The 15415-nt window shown below is 37.0% G+C and overlaps 1 protein-coding gene across 3 annotated transcripts in view; it reads left to right on the forward strand.

The window, feature by feature from the left end:
* ZNF280C (zinc finger protein 280C) overlaps positions 1 to 15415 on the forward strand; it is an 83430-nt gene that overhangs the window by 31985 nt on the left and 36030 nt on the right. For all 3 annotated transcript variants that reach the window (XR_014136777.1, XR_014136776.1, XM_081793081.1), the window contains exons 11-14: positions 3453 to 3610; positions 4268 to 4368; positions 5131 to 5277; positions 12108 to 12239. Coding sequence is in view for 1 of the 3 variants with exons in the window: in XM_081793081.1 (XP_081649207.1) it covers positions 3453 to 3610; positions 4268 to 4368; positions 5131 to 5277; positions 12108 to 12239 (538 nt within the window). In the remaining 2 variants the exon portion in view is untranslated. The remainder of the gene's footprint in view (positions 1 to 3452; positions 3611 to 4267; positions 4369 to 5130; positions 5278 to 12107; positions 12240 to 15415) is intronic.

Consider the following 15415-nt stretch of genomic DNA (forward strand, 5'->3'; position numbering starts at 1 on the left):
ATTTATTTTTGGGACAGAGAGAGACAGAGCATGAACGGGGGAGGGGCAGAGAGAGAGGGAGACACAGAATCGGAAACAGGCTCCAGGCTCTGAGCCATCAGCCCAGAGCCTGACGCGGGGCTCGAACTCACGGACCGCGAGATCGTGACCTGGCTGAAGTCGGACGCTTAACCGACTGCGCCACCCAGGCGCCCCGAGAAAGTGATATTTTAAAAATATTTTTTTAATTTTTTTTTTATTTTTGAGAGAGAGAGTGCACAAGAGGGGAAGGTGCAGAGAGAGGGGGGGACAGAGGTTCCAAAATGGGCTCCACACTGACAGCAGAGAGCCCGATGCAAGCCCAAACTCATGATCTGTGAGACCATGACCTGAGCTGAAGTCAGACACTCAACCGCCCCTAGAAAGTGATATTTTTTGATGATCTTTTTTTTTTTTTTATTTAAAACAATTTTTTTTAACGTTTATTTATTTTTGAGACAGAGAGAGACAGAGCATGAACAGGGGAGGGTCAGAGAGAGGGAGACACAGAATCCGAAACAGGCTCCAGGCTCTGAGCTGTCAGCACAGAGCCCAACGCGGGGCTCGAACTCACGGACCTCGAAATCATGACCTGAGCCGAAGTCGGCCGCTTAACCGGCTGAGCCACTCAGGCGCTCCTGATGATCTTCTTTAGAGAAGTTCCAGTTTATGAAACTTGTCTGCTTTTATTTTATAATTTAACATATTTTAAAAGTAGAGATATAATTCTCGATTTTGAAGATTTATACGTGTATGGTTTAAATTTTAGGAACTTACACTTTGCAGTCTTTGAGTAATATGGCATATTACTGTCATCCTAAGTAAGATAGTAATGAACAAAGTAACAAGCAAGACACACTGACTGGTATTTTTCATTGGGTATGTAGTCTGACATTGTTTTTTTCAACATTTTATTATAAAACTTTTCAAATACTCAGCAAAGTTGAAAGTATTTTACAGTGAACATCTGTATACTTACCACCTTGATTCTACCATTAGCATTTTACCTCACTTGTGTTGCCATGTACCTATTCATCCATAGGCTCCATTTGATGTTTGGTTTTTTGGGGGGTTTTTTTGTTTTTTTTTTTTTTTTTTTTTACTTTTCAGAGTAAATTGCAGGCATCAGTGCACTTCCTTTAGATGTGATACTGATATGTATATATGTGTATATTGTCACACACACACGTATTTGTAAACTTTTAAAAATATTTACCCTTGATAGCTATGCTTTGTAATTAGCATTCTTAAGTATCCTGCAGGTCATTTCTAAGCCTAGTATTTATTTTATTTTCTGATGAATTCTTGGGTCCAAAATGAAGTACCTGGAAAATCCCTGAAATGCACTGTAATATAAACCTAAAACAATTATGAATGCTACATTTGTGGCAGTGCTTTCTATTCAAAGACCTTTCACATATATGATTCATATGAGTTTTTACATTTTTTTACCTCCTTTTATTAAGCCCTAACAGCCATCAATAGCTAATGGCCGGTAGCTTAACAGAAGAGAATTGTGCTTTGAGATGTAACACTGAAACAATGTTATGATGAGAATTCTGTGACTTCCTTCCATATCTTTACCATTTTTACAATAAAATACATCAGAAAATAATAGTAAATTTGGTCAAATGCATAGGAAAGCGGTTCACTGTTTAAGTATTTAACTTATTATAGTGAAATGTTAGGCATGTGATACTGGAAGTTCTTTCAACAATAGCCTTTTGGTTTTTCCTTTAAGATTGGCCTGTTTAATATTAAACATGAAATTTCCTTTTTTGTTTCATTTCTAAAGACTGGTTATAGATTTCTAGATTATCAGAATATCTAGAAATTTTAAGCTAACCATATTTTATAACACTTAGAAATCTTGTAAGATTTTTGTCATATTGTTTAGTAAATAAAACCTGAACAGTTAACCAAAGATGTTGTAGATGTTAAATAACATTTTACCTTAACAGTAAATCTAGGATGGCAAATTGATGGTTTTAGAGGGTGATAGAAGTGAATAGGTCAAGATTTCTACTCTCTGCCCTGTCAAGATATTGTAGGATTTTTTTTCTACATTAAGTGTTACCAAAACCAGTTAGGGCTATTTTATTCTGAGAATGGCTTTGTGAGGTGGTTACTTTTTTCCACATCTCCATCTCCTGGCTTGAGAAATGTGCACTGCAGATGGGGGCAGTGGAATAATTGAGAGATAGCTAGTTAACAGATCACTTTATGCAGGTAGATTGTATTACTTAAAAGTTATAAGCTGAAAGTTTAATGGCTCATGACCTTTATATGTAAATATTTAGGCAAAACTTGGATTTTTAAAAATAGATTTTAATAAAGATGATGTTAAAATTAAAGAAGGGGGAAGGGGGGCTGCTGGCTGGCTCAGTTGCCAGAGTATGTGATTCTTGATCTCAGGGTCGTGAGTTCAAGCCTCACATTGGGCATAGAGCCTACTTAAAAAAAGGAGGAAAAAATATGTCAAGGTGTACTGTAAGCAGGACGTGTCAGAAGATAAATGTTAAAACCTCCATATTATGATTGCTATCTAGGCTGATGACATCATCACTTCAAGATTGTATCCTTTGGGGACTCATAATGAGTAACTGTTAATATTTGGCTCTGTATTAAAATTGTTAACGTGATTGAATAGCTTTACTTTGAAATTCAGTAAAAAGTTTCAGTGAGCCTTCTGAAATAGATCTGCCTTTTTATATTGTACTCTCTGCCATCGAAGGTCATAGTTTCCTTCTCATAAGAAACCTATTAGGGAACCTGACATAGCAGAATGTAAAAAATGAACTGCACTACAGGGGGCATGGCCTGCGGGTCAAAATGAAGTGTTTGTGCTAATAGTAAACCACTATCATGAAATAAAACAAGATGTTCTTGTAATTACGAAAAGCTCTTGTAATTATAGGTATTAAAATTGCTACTACATGCATTTACAAACCAAAACACAAATAAAAATACTAATTTGTCTTTTAAGCAGCTGAAACCTATTGTATGTCTTTAAGACCTTTAAAAGACTTCTCTCTGGCTCCGTAGCCGCTTTTGGTGATAGGGTTTTCTCTCTTTATGTATTTAATGTATTTAAAATGGAAATAGTATTTCATGTATGGAAAAGAAGCCTGTTGTTTTTCTTTGCAAACTTTTTAAAATCTGAATGAACGATGAAGGCTTGTAGCAAAGTAGTGGTATTTCATATGAACTACATTAATGGATGATTCTCAAAGATGCAGAGAGAAATGTTTACTGGGCCACCTAATGAAAGTGATTATTTAAAGTGCACACTTTTCTAGAAGACTTTAAGGCTTTGCAGATACTACTTTGAGTAATATAACTATATTTTTAACATTTAAGTTCAAATACTTATCTGTGAGTTTTTTCCTTGGTTATAAATCTGAATATTTGCATCTATTGACAATCATTTATAGGTTTATGAACCACATGAAACACCATCTGGAACTTGAGAAGCAGAACAGCGAGAGCTGGGAAAACCATACTACCTGCCAGCACTGCTACCGTCAGTATCCCACACCGTTCCAGTTGCAGTGTCACATCGAGAGCACACACACTCCGCATGAGTTTTCTAGTAAGTCACCATTTTGCTTAAGTCGTGAACATCCATGACTTTGGTTATCTAAGCTCTGAGGACTCCTTACGATTTCTGATGAGAAACTTAAGAAAAAGAAATAGACTTTGGATTGTGGGCACAGTTGAAAATCAAGTTTTAACGTGTATAAACTCTTCGCTAGAATTGCTTTCTAAAACTGAAGTCTTGTAAATAGAAACTTCCTTTGCATAATTCGTGCATCGTACATAGGGGGCTAATGTTAGAAAATTCGGATGCCCCAGTTTGCAATTATGGAATCAATGGCCTTGATTTACACCCTAATAAGAAAAGTAACTGCGATGATAGTTAAAAATCATGGAGTCTGGAGTTAGCTAGGATTTAAATTCCAGTTCTGCATCTTAATATAGCTGTTAAGACCTCCGGCAAGTTACTTAATCTTTCTGTGCCTCAGGTCCCTCATCTGGAAAATGGGGATAAAAATCGCAGTACCTCTCTCAGTGACGGCATATAAGTAAAGTCCATAGAACAGTGTTACAGAGTTAACAACTCTAGAACCGTTGGAACCACCATCACTATTACTATCACTGTTATTATTGCCATTGTTATGGGTATACAAAATGCATCTTTTATTTCTATACATCCTTAAAATGGTGTAATTGTTTTCTCCACTTTCAGCTATTTGCAAAATCTGTGAATTATCATTTGAAACCGAACATGCTCTTTTGCAACATATGAAGGACACTCATAAACCCGGTGAAATGCCATATATTTGCCAGGTACACATTTTATCATGTCCTTAGGTTTTTGTTTTACTTTCACGTGCCACAAAATCATATTCTGTTGCTCTTATTAACTGTTTGAATAAAACGAGTTACTAAAATTGAAGACACTCTTCGATAATGGAAACTCCATTGATGTAACTCATATACATGGGCAGTGGTGGCTTGGACTTTGTAGGCCATAGTTTACTGACTCCTGGACCAGACAAACAAAACACCCTGCTGCAGAAAGACACGTATGGATTTTCTTACCATGTAGAGAAGAATATAGATATGACAGAGAAATAAGAAATGCTATTAGTTATGGGGAACTCAACTAAATGCTTTGAGACCAGTATTTTTCCAGAATTTGAAATGGTTCCCAATCAGATAGCAAGATAAATTGCCTCTGTCATAGCCTGGGTGCCATTTAAAACCCAAAGAAGAGAATACTCTATTTTATATAGCAGGAAAAACTTTCTAGGACAAGAGGTGTCAAAATTTGGAAATTCAAACAAGATAGGGGGGCAGTAGGTCTGAAAAAAAAGAAGAAAATCTGGTTATATTTAGGAATATATCCCCAAACTTTGAAAGATAATTTTTGTTTCAAAGATTATACTTATTATTTTCAGTAATAGAATTCTTGGTTATATACGCAGCAGAGCTGAATTAGCGTTTCATAATATTCCTCTAAATAAATGACTCATCATTACTACTTTGATGTAATTGCATGTCCGTTATAAACTTTCAAGTTAAATTAAACCTTCTTTATATTTCTAGGTTTGCCAGTTTAGATCTTCAACATTTTCTGATGTAGAGAATCATTTTAGAGCATCCCATGAAAACACTAAGAACTTGCTGTGTCCATTTTGCCTCAAAGTTAGTAAAATGGCAACTCCCTACATGAATCATTACATGAAGCATCAGGTGAGATTTAGCAGTTATTTGTTCATTTTGTCTTAGTAAAAAGGCGTGTGCGTGTATATATGTATGTATGTGCACATATACGTGTGCATATGTGTATATACGTATATGCATATATGTATACACACACACACACACACACACCTTAGAGCATTGGTTAGATTTGTTCTAAAAGGAAGGTTAAGTGGTTCCAAATGACATGATTAATTTACAATTTATGCTGAATTACTTGTGAAATTTCCACTCCTTATCTCTGTCCACTTCCTATTGGTGGTGAGGCTCTTGAATAGAGAGAGTTCTGAGGTAGAAATGGGAGGCCTAGAGCAGAGGGGAAGAGGGAAGATGAGGGAAATATTGAAGTTGAATATTTCAGGGGTCTACAAGTGGTGAAAACAGGAATGATTTTAAAGGTAGTGAATCAAGAGCAGGGAAAAGGGTATTTTTGAACTGAGAAAGATAAGCTTGAGGACTCCATTTTTTTTTCTCCTTCTCCAAACTTCATTTCTACTTTCTAGCTCAGTTTTTATTATGAAAAGACATGTGGTTGTCTTAGCAACCTAGAATGGTCTTTTGTAGCAGCCAGTGACAAAGGAAATAGCAATGACACTTGTTTCTAGATATGTGAACTCTTCCAGAGGACTATATTTAGGTTAGAACTTGTTTCCTAGATGACTTTTGCCAGTTTAGCTTTGTCATTTCTGGGATACCAGTGTTAGTGCTGGCACCTTTCCCTTGAATTCTCAGTTTATTCTTGCTGGGTCTTTTCCTGACACAATTAGACCATCCTTTATTTAGGCTGAAAACTTTGATGAGACAGTAAACCTATTTTTTTTTAATGTTTATTGATTTATTTTTGAGAGTGGGGGGAGGGGCAGAGAGAGGGAATGAGAATCCCAAGCAGGCTTTGTCAGCTGTCAGCACAGAACCCAGTGCGGGTCCTGAACTCATGAACTACGAGATCATGACCTGAGCCGAAATTAAGAGTCAGACACTTAACTCGACTGAGCCACCCAGGCACCTTTAAACAGTAAGTCTATTCTTGAGTGTTTGAAAGAGCAGTGGTACCTTTGCCAAAATTAGAAGTCAACAAGTTTACCAAATGCAATTATGTGATCGAGTTTTGTCTCCTCACTCATAAGCTCATTACATTGTCTTATTGTTGATTGCATTGTCATGGCCAATTTACTCAGCACTGGTTTTCTCAGCATTGTCTACTCAGTATTGTTTTCAGTTCCACTCATTAAATGACCATGAAATCAACTTGTACTTGTTAATTGAAAAAAAGTATAAAAAGTAGAATACCCAAATATATTCAGGATCACCTGTGTCATGACTGGGATGGTTCCAACATGCTGGGTATGCCATCTCACCCTTAAGAACCTGTGGCAAAATCTTTCTTTTTTAAAAAAAATTTACATTTTTTAAATTTATTTTTGACAGAGACAGAGACAGAGCACAAGTGGGGGAGGGGCAGAGAGAGAGGGAGACACAGAATCCAAAGCAGGCTCCAGGCTCTGAGCCCGATGTGGGGCTCGAACTCACAAACTGTGAGATCATGACCTGAGCTGAAGTCAGACGCTTCACCGACTAAGCCACCCAGGTGCCCCCCGGCAAAATCTTTCTATTCTAGAGTTTCCCAGGAGTGTTCCATCAGATGTTAATAGATGTTCCACTCTAAAATTGCTCCTGGAAAAAGAAGTTCCGTAATTGGCTGGATTTAAAAAATTAACAATTTTTTGTTTATGTTTAAAAATAGAGCTTTTAATATGCTAGAAAACCTTATAAATCCCCAAGGAAGGGATATTGTCTATATTGTTCCCAAAATTTATTTAATCCTTTATTTGCGCAATGCCTACTAACATTTCTTGAGGAATAGTTTGGAAAACACTGGTCTTGGTGCTTTATTTCATGTTTTGACCTTTGATTTTGAAAGGAAGAATGAGATGTAAAACAGTAGCTCTAACTATTTCATTATGAAGCTTTTAACATAATTCTTCCTACCATGCTTTACTAATCTCCAGAGTGAGGTACAGATGCAGAGGAAGTAAGAATGTCCTTAGAAAGGTAAAGAGATGGATGGGCCTGCCATGTGGACTACGTCTCTTAAGTGGTTTACCTGGTCTATAGTCACTCTTCATACCCTAAATTGTATGCCTTATCTTGCCATGTATATAGGAAAGAGTTGACCCAGCAGGTCTGCGTTGTTCAAATCATGTACATTTTCAGAAGGGTCTGTTTGCATATTGGCATAATTAGCCCTTGGCTAACTCCAGGAAATTGAGCCTTTGTTATTAATTGATGAGTGTTTTACATGCCTAGGACCTTGAGCCACATTGTGCCAGCTTTTCTAGATCATTTGTACAAAGATATGATTATGGTGAACACCTGCTTTTCTTCTGGGAGCCTGAAGATTTGGTGACTGAACCCTTTAAAAAAAATAAACCTGGCTTCTGGTGACTGAACCCTGTAAAAAGAACAAACCTAGCTTCTTAGACTCAAGAGAGCTTTCCTCGTAAAAAGCACTTCATACGTATTGCTGCAGTTAGTTGCCGGGGGATTGATTAAACGTGTCCTATGCAGCTTGTTGGGAGAGTGCACTTGGAAACTGGTGCCAATATCCTCCAAACTCCACCCAATGCATTTTTCTTCCTTTATTAATCCTGTTCTGTATCCTTTCACTGTAATAATTGTGTCTATGAGTATAACAATTTCTAAATCCTGTAAGTTCTTCTGCATCATCAAGCCTGGGAGTAGTCTTAAGGACTTGGTGCCCAATATTTGTGAGTTTGGAGTACCTAAGAGGTAGCCAGTGAGCAGTCAACAGAGGAAAGAGTCTAATAATAGGATCATCAAGAGTTTTTCAAAGTACTTTCAGTTTATGCAGTTGTCCACAAAAGACTCAAAAACCATAGCTGAGCAGAATTATAAACTTGTAATTGAGCTAACATTAGTGTGATTTTAGATAATAGGAATTATTGAATCTGTGGCTCATTTTATTCTTTTTGAAGACTTTGGTTGTAACCTTTTCCTAAAAAGAATATATTAGTATGTCTTAAGTGATTTTAAGAGCTATCGATATGGTTTGTACAACTTTTAAGAAAGGATGAAGGATTTCATATGTTAGATATTCTTATTAAATCTTTATAGAAATAACAAGTAGCTAATATATACTAATCACTTGTTGTATGGCAGTCACAGTGTTTTTACTTGCATTATTTTCTTCAATCCTCACAAACATCCTACAAAGCAGGTATGGTCATTTTCATTTCATAAATGAGGAAATAAAGCTTTATAGACAGTAAGTTACTTTGCCCAGTGCCACATTCCCTAATAAATGGCAGAGCCAAAAATTGACTTAGAGCCCAAGGTTTTACCATAGAGTCATATCCTTTACCAACATTAGGTCTAAAAGCAGATATTACAGATAGTCAGAATTAGCCTTGAAAATTCCTCAAATCACCCAAACAATATAGTATGTTTGTCAGAAAGTTCAACACAGACGGGTAATTCTCTATCCTTGGAATAGATCACCAATTTTTTGGTTGAACATCATATTATTTAAAACTGTACTGTATTATCCTTTTTTTTTTTTTTTTAAGTAGGCTTCATGCCCAGCGCGGAGCCCAATGCGGGGCTTGAACTCACGACCCTGAGATCAAGACCTGAGCTGAGATCAAGAGTCAGACGGTTAACCGACTGAGCCACCCAGGCGTCCCTCTGTATTATTCTCCTTACCACATCTCAAGCATATATGCATAAGAGAGATATGCAAGACTCGAGTCCAACTAAGGGAATAGTAGATTAATGTCTCCCATCCCAGGGCTCTGGGCAAATGCTCATTGAATGGCATGGCAGACATTTTGAACTAGTTAAATTGTGCCTGCTTCTCATGTGCATGCTCCTTCAGTCTCTTGCTGTCTTCCTCGTTATTTATTTAACAAATACTTATTGAGTGCTTAATATATGCCAGGGACTGTTTAACAGAAGTGAACAAAACAGTTTGTGCTCTCTGGAATTTGCATGGTAGTGGAGAAAGAGTATGTGTATTATGTCTGAATGTAAATGTATGCCAGCTGGTGATAAGTACCATGGGAAGAAAACATGTGAGGTTAGGGAGTGCCAGGGCTTAGGAGGTGAAGGAAGCCATTTCTGTTTTTATATGGGATGGTCAAAGAGGGCCTCTCCAAAGGACATAAGAGAGTTAGCTATGTGGATATCTGAGAGAGGATATTTCAAGGAGAGGGAATAGTAAGTAGGCAGAGAGGTGAGCACCTATCTAGATGTCCAAGGAACAGCAAGGGGCCCGTGTGGCTGGAGCATGGCAAACAAGTGGGAGGGAGAGTAGGTTGAAATGAGACTGTAGCAACAGAATGCAGAGTAAATGGCGTAGGGTCTTGTGAGCCAGAGTTAGGATTTGGATGTGGTGTGGAAAACCATTGGAAGCTTTAAGCATGTGAGAGATCACTCTGGCAGCTATAGAGAGAATAGACTGTTAGGAGGAAAGGGTGGGAACAAGGAGAAGGTAGGAGGCTATTGGAAAAGTCCAGGTGAGTGGCTTGGACTGACATGGTAGCTGAACAGGTGATAAAAAGTGGAAAGATTGTTTTTGAAGGTAGAGCTGACAGGTTTTATTAATGGGTTGGTGGATGTGGGGTGTGAAAGAAAGGCATGAATTAAGTGTAACTGAGTTCTTTTGTCCTGAGCCACTGCAAGAATGGTGTTCCCATACACTGAGATATTGGGAAGACTAGAGAAGGAACAGATTTTTTTTTTTTTTTTTGCAGGGTGGATGGGGGAAAATCTAGAGTTCAGTTTTGTTTATGTTGATTTGAAATGACTGTTAAATATCAAGTAGTGATGTCAAGTAGGCAGTTGGATGGATGCTGTTTAAAATCATGAAACTGGATGAGGTATATGCACAGGTAGAGAAAAGATTTCTAGGAATTGTACTCTGGGGAATTTTCTACCTGTCCTGTAACCTTGCTGTTTCTTGACTGGGATCTTTTTCCCTCTTTCCTTCTTTCTCTTGAACACATGTTAGGTGAATCTGTTTACATTGCCTATACCTAGGATATGATCCAATGCACCATACTTCTAAAATTGTCTTAAAAATGAAACTAAAATAGTAATACAAACATTATATTTATATATTGCTTTGAAGTTTTTTCAGAACTTTTATTTATCAAATGCCTGCTGTACACCAGTAACCACTAGCTACTTACACATGTTAACTCATTTGCTTTTCCTAAATAATTATGCTTTACATGAAACTAGTGATGGGCCTGTGAAGATACAGCTTTGGAGAAAACATTCTTTTGCATTTGTATGTTGTTCTAAATTTACCTATAAATATAGAATATATTTTTTAATTAATGAAAACATATACATAAAGATTGCAATTGATAATGTGTAATAGAAAGAACATCAACTAGCTATGAGCAAATGACTTAGATCTCTCTTGGGTCCTATTTCCCATTGATAAAAAAATAATAGGCCTAAGTTTGAGAAGGGATGTAGTCAAGGGGTTCTCTGACAGTAGATTGGGATCAGTTGTTCTCATTTGTGCTTCTGTAGCCATACTGGCCAGTATCACAGCCACTAGCCATCTGTGCCTACTTAAATTAAGTAAAATTAAGTAAAATTGAAAAATCAGTTCCTGTGTTGAACTTTTTACAGTTCAGGTGGTCAGTAACAACATGTGGCTGGTGAATACCATATTGGACAGTGCAACTATGTAATGTTATCAGACACTGTAGAAAGTTCTGCTGGACAACACTGCTTTATACAATCATTTCTGTAACAGAACTTTTGGAGGGGATGTCTGGTTAAATTTGTTTTGGTTTTAGGAAGTTCAAATCTTTTAAAATGTTTACTTATTTTGAGAGACAGAGAGAGAAAACATGAGTGGGGGAGGGGCACAGAGAGAGGGAGACAGAATCTCAAACAGGCACCTCCACACTGTCAGCACAGAACCTGATGCAGGCTTGATCTCACAAACCACGAGATCATGACCTGAGCTGAAATCAAGAGTTGGACCCTTAACTGACTGAGTCACCCAGGTGCTCATAGAAAGCTCAATTGTTTTTGTGAAACAAATAGAAATGTAAAAAATTGGGACGCCTGAGGGGTTCAACTGGTTAAGTGTCTGACTCTTGATTTCGGCTCAGGTCTTGATCTCGAGGTTCGTGAGATCAAACCCCACATCGGGCTCTGCACTGACAGCACGGAGCCTGCTTGGGATTCCCTGACCACCCCGCCCCCATCCCCACCTTCTGTCTCTCAAAAAAATAAATAACATTAAAAAAAGAAATTTTAAAAATTAAAAATAACTTCACCTTTTCTAGGATAAAAATATAGTATAACTCATTTTCACTGTATCGTGTGCTTGAATGGTTTATACTTAAATTTATAATTAAAAAAGCTTTCACACTACAAAGGTATAGGACTTGTCACATTTGAACCTAACTGATAATAGCTTTTGTTTTGATTGCCTATATGGCAATAAATACTTATTTTAAAGATTTCATTTTTAAGTAATCTCTACACCCAGTGTGGGGCTCAAACTTTTAAACCCTGAAATCAAGAGTTGCCATGTGTTACCAACTGAGCAGCCAGGTGCCCCACAAATACTTTTGAAATACAAATACTAATGCAAGCAGTGTTCTTGAAAAAAAATGAAAGAATATTCTGGCATTGTTTATGATGGGATATAGTAAAATACTGGTTTATAAAAATTATTTAGCTATTATAATTAAGAGCAATTTCAGATTCCAGGATTTGTGGTGATAGAAGTTATTATTTCTCATAGTATTTTTAATGTTTCTTATAAACAGAAAAAAGGAGTTCATCGTTGTACCAAGTGCAGACTACAATTTTTGACCTGCAAAGAGAAACTGGATCACAAGACCCAGCATCGGACATTTATAAAGCCTAAAGAGCTAGAAGGATTGCCTCCTGGTACAAAAGTGAGTTTTAGATATGTTTTATTTTAACATTTTGTGTGATAGTAGAAGTAAATTCCTGCCTGGTTTTGTTTTAAATGTCTATTTATTTATTTTTAGAGAGAGAGCACAAGCAGGGGAGAGGGGCAGAGAGAGGGGGAGAGAAAGAGAATCCCAAGCAGGCTCCAAGCAGCATGGAGCCCAACACGGGGCTTGATCTCACAACCACGAGATCACGACATGAGCCGATATTGAGTCAGTGACTGAGCCACCTGGGCACCCCAGATTTTATTTTCAAGTAACCTCTATACCCAATGTGGGGCTCGAACTTACAACCCTGAGATCAAGAGTCACACTGAGCCAACCAGGTGCCCCCTGCCTGGGTTTATCTATTGACTATAATATTAAAAATTAACTTCTGCTTGTCATTAAGATATAAGTTTAGGTTTTACCATTGTTTTGCTTGGAAAGAAACCTATCCTTTTTTTTTTTTTTTTTTTTTTTTTTACTTAATTGACATGTGCTATGTTGGAGCGTATTCCTATGTAGTGAGTGCAACTAGATTAACCATAGGCTGTGTCAGTGAGTTGTTTCAATATTTTATAGGCTGTTTCTGAGTTCTTCCAGTTGGCAGCATATATGTCTGCTTTAGCTGCTAGACTGTAAGGTTAGGAATCCTCTTTAATTTATCTTTGTGTCCCCAGCATCTGTCATAGTGCCTTGAATGCCATACTTTGTTGAAGTTGGTATTACTGAATCTACTCTCAGAAAAGCATCGCTCCTCAATAGCATTGCTGTCTTAAGTGAGCAAACACACATATCTGACTACAAAACTTCCTTTTCCCTATTTGTCTTATGTACACCTGTTTTCTCTGACTTCTTATGTAAGTAAAGTCACCTCTTGATTATTTGCTCTGGTAGAAGGATACATAATCCAAAGTGAAATAATTCCCAAACATTTATATTGGCTTTGAGTGCTTACCTTTGAATGTAAGTATGTCCACTATTTGAATTAATTAAAAAATGTAAAGCAGTGCTCTGAAGATCTAGAGTGAAAGAAGCTATCCAGTATCCTTACCTGTAATCCATTCATTCCATGCTGGGACTAGACATGCAGAAGACTAGTATAAGCAGTACAGTCCTTTCCCATATCTTCTTTTATTAATAATTAATAATAATAACAAGTGTATAATGATATCGTCATCATCATCATCATAGTAATAGGTGTCTTGTAACACTTTAGAATTAAGCTTTCTGTGTGATTTTTCATACATTCTATTATTTAATAACAATTTAGTGAGGTAGACAAGACAGGTATTATTTCCATTTTATAAATGAGGAGGCTTAAAGAGGATAAATTACTTACTCAAGGTCAAATGGCTAGCAAGAGGTAGTATTGAGATTTAACCTGGGTCTTTTGACCCCTAATTCAGTGCTTTTTGTATACCAGGTCACATGTATTTCAAAGGACTTCCTCATTGGCTGGTCCTCAAGTACATGGGAGTAGTATAGTCAAGTGATTAAAGAGAATGTTAATAGGCAACTGTGTTTTCCATTATTAATCAGTGGGTATAACCGAACATCACCTTTTTTGAATACTAAATGATAAATGTTATGTTAGTTCCCTTTAGGGAAATTCTGAATATTTTCAAACTCTTCATTCTGTATAATTAATTGATGTAACCTCCACAATAACCTTTGGAATTATAAATCCTGACCAATGAACCTCCAGATAGAGCAGGTCACATTTACTGGAGATCTGTTTTATAGTTACCAAAGAGTAATGCAGGGCTTTCCAAGGTTATTATTTCTGGTTTTGAGATTTAAATTTTGACTTCTGTGTTTGTGAAAGCTACTTAGTTGTATCAGAGAATAAAATAGACATGGAATGTGCTTTTTTTGATATTCATATAATTTGCACTAACTCCTAATTATCCGTTAATATCTGTTAACATAGAAACGCTATCAATACAAAACTGCAATTTACAACAGTAAATAAATAATGAGGTAAATGTCATTTAATTGGTATGACCATTTAGAATAAATGGGATACTTAACTGATTGTAGTTTATATTTACCATTTTCAAAATAATGATATTTAAATTTTGAACTGCAGTGATTTTTTGGTAAAACAGCTTTATTGAGATATAATTCAGTGGTTTTTAGCATATTCACAGAGTTGTGCAAACATCACTACAACCCATTTTTGAACATTTTTGTCACCCCCCCAAAAAAACCCTATAGCTGTTAGGAGTCACTCCCTATTTCCCCTCCACCAGCCCTAGGCAAACTTTACTTTCTGTTCCTATGGATTTTCCTATTCTGGACATTTCATAAAAATGGAATCATATAGGGGCCCCTGGGTGGCTCAGTCAGTTTTAAGCATCCGACCTTGGCTCAGGTCATGATCTCATCATGATTTGTGGGTTCAAGCCTTGCCTCGGGCTCTGTGCTGACAGCTCAGACCCTTGAGCCTGCTTCGGATTCGGTGTCTCCCTCTCTCTCTGCCCCTCCCCTACTCGTGCTCTCGCTCTCAAAAATAAACATGGAAACAAAAATTTTTAATGGAATCCTACAATATGTGGTCTTTTATGATTGGCTTCCTTCACTTAGCGTAACATTTGTGAGATCCATCAATATTAAAGCTTGTATCAGTAATTTATTCTTTTTTATTTGATTTATCCATTCATTATTTGATGAGCATTTGGGTTGTTTGCACTTTTTGGCTGTTGTAAATAATGCCCTTATGAAAGCTCATGTACAAGTTTTTGTGTGGACTTACTTTTTCATTTCTCTTAGGTGGAATTGCTTAGGAGTGGACCACTAAGGAGTGGAATTGCTGGGTTATATGAGAACTCTCTTTTTTTTAAGTTTTTATTTTCATATTTTTGAGGGAGAGAGAATCCCCAGGCAGGCTCCATGCTGTCAGTGTGGGGCCAAATGTGGGGCTTGAACCCACAAACCATGAAATCATGACCTGAGCTGAAATCGAGTCAGACACTTAACCAGCTGAGCCACCCAGGCGCCTCATATGATAACTCTTAAGTTTAACATTTTGAAGAACTACCAACTGTTTTCCAAAGCCACTGTACCCTTGTACATTCCTACCAGAAATATATGAGCTGAGCATTGCAGTTTCTCTACATCTTGTTAATACTTATTATTAATCTGTCTGTTTTTTACTGTAGCCATTTTAGTTG

Source organism: Panthera onca, chromosome X (genome assembly GCF_046562875.1).
Source record: "Panthera onca isolate mPanOnc1 chromosome X, mPanOnc1 haplotype 2, whole genome shotgun sequence".
NCBI lineage: Eukaryota > Metazoa > Chordata > Mammalia > Carnivora > Felidae > Panthera > Panthera onca.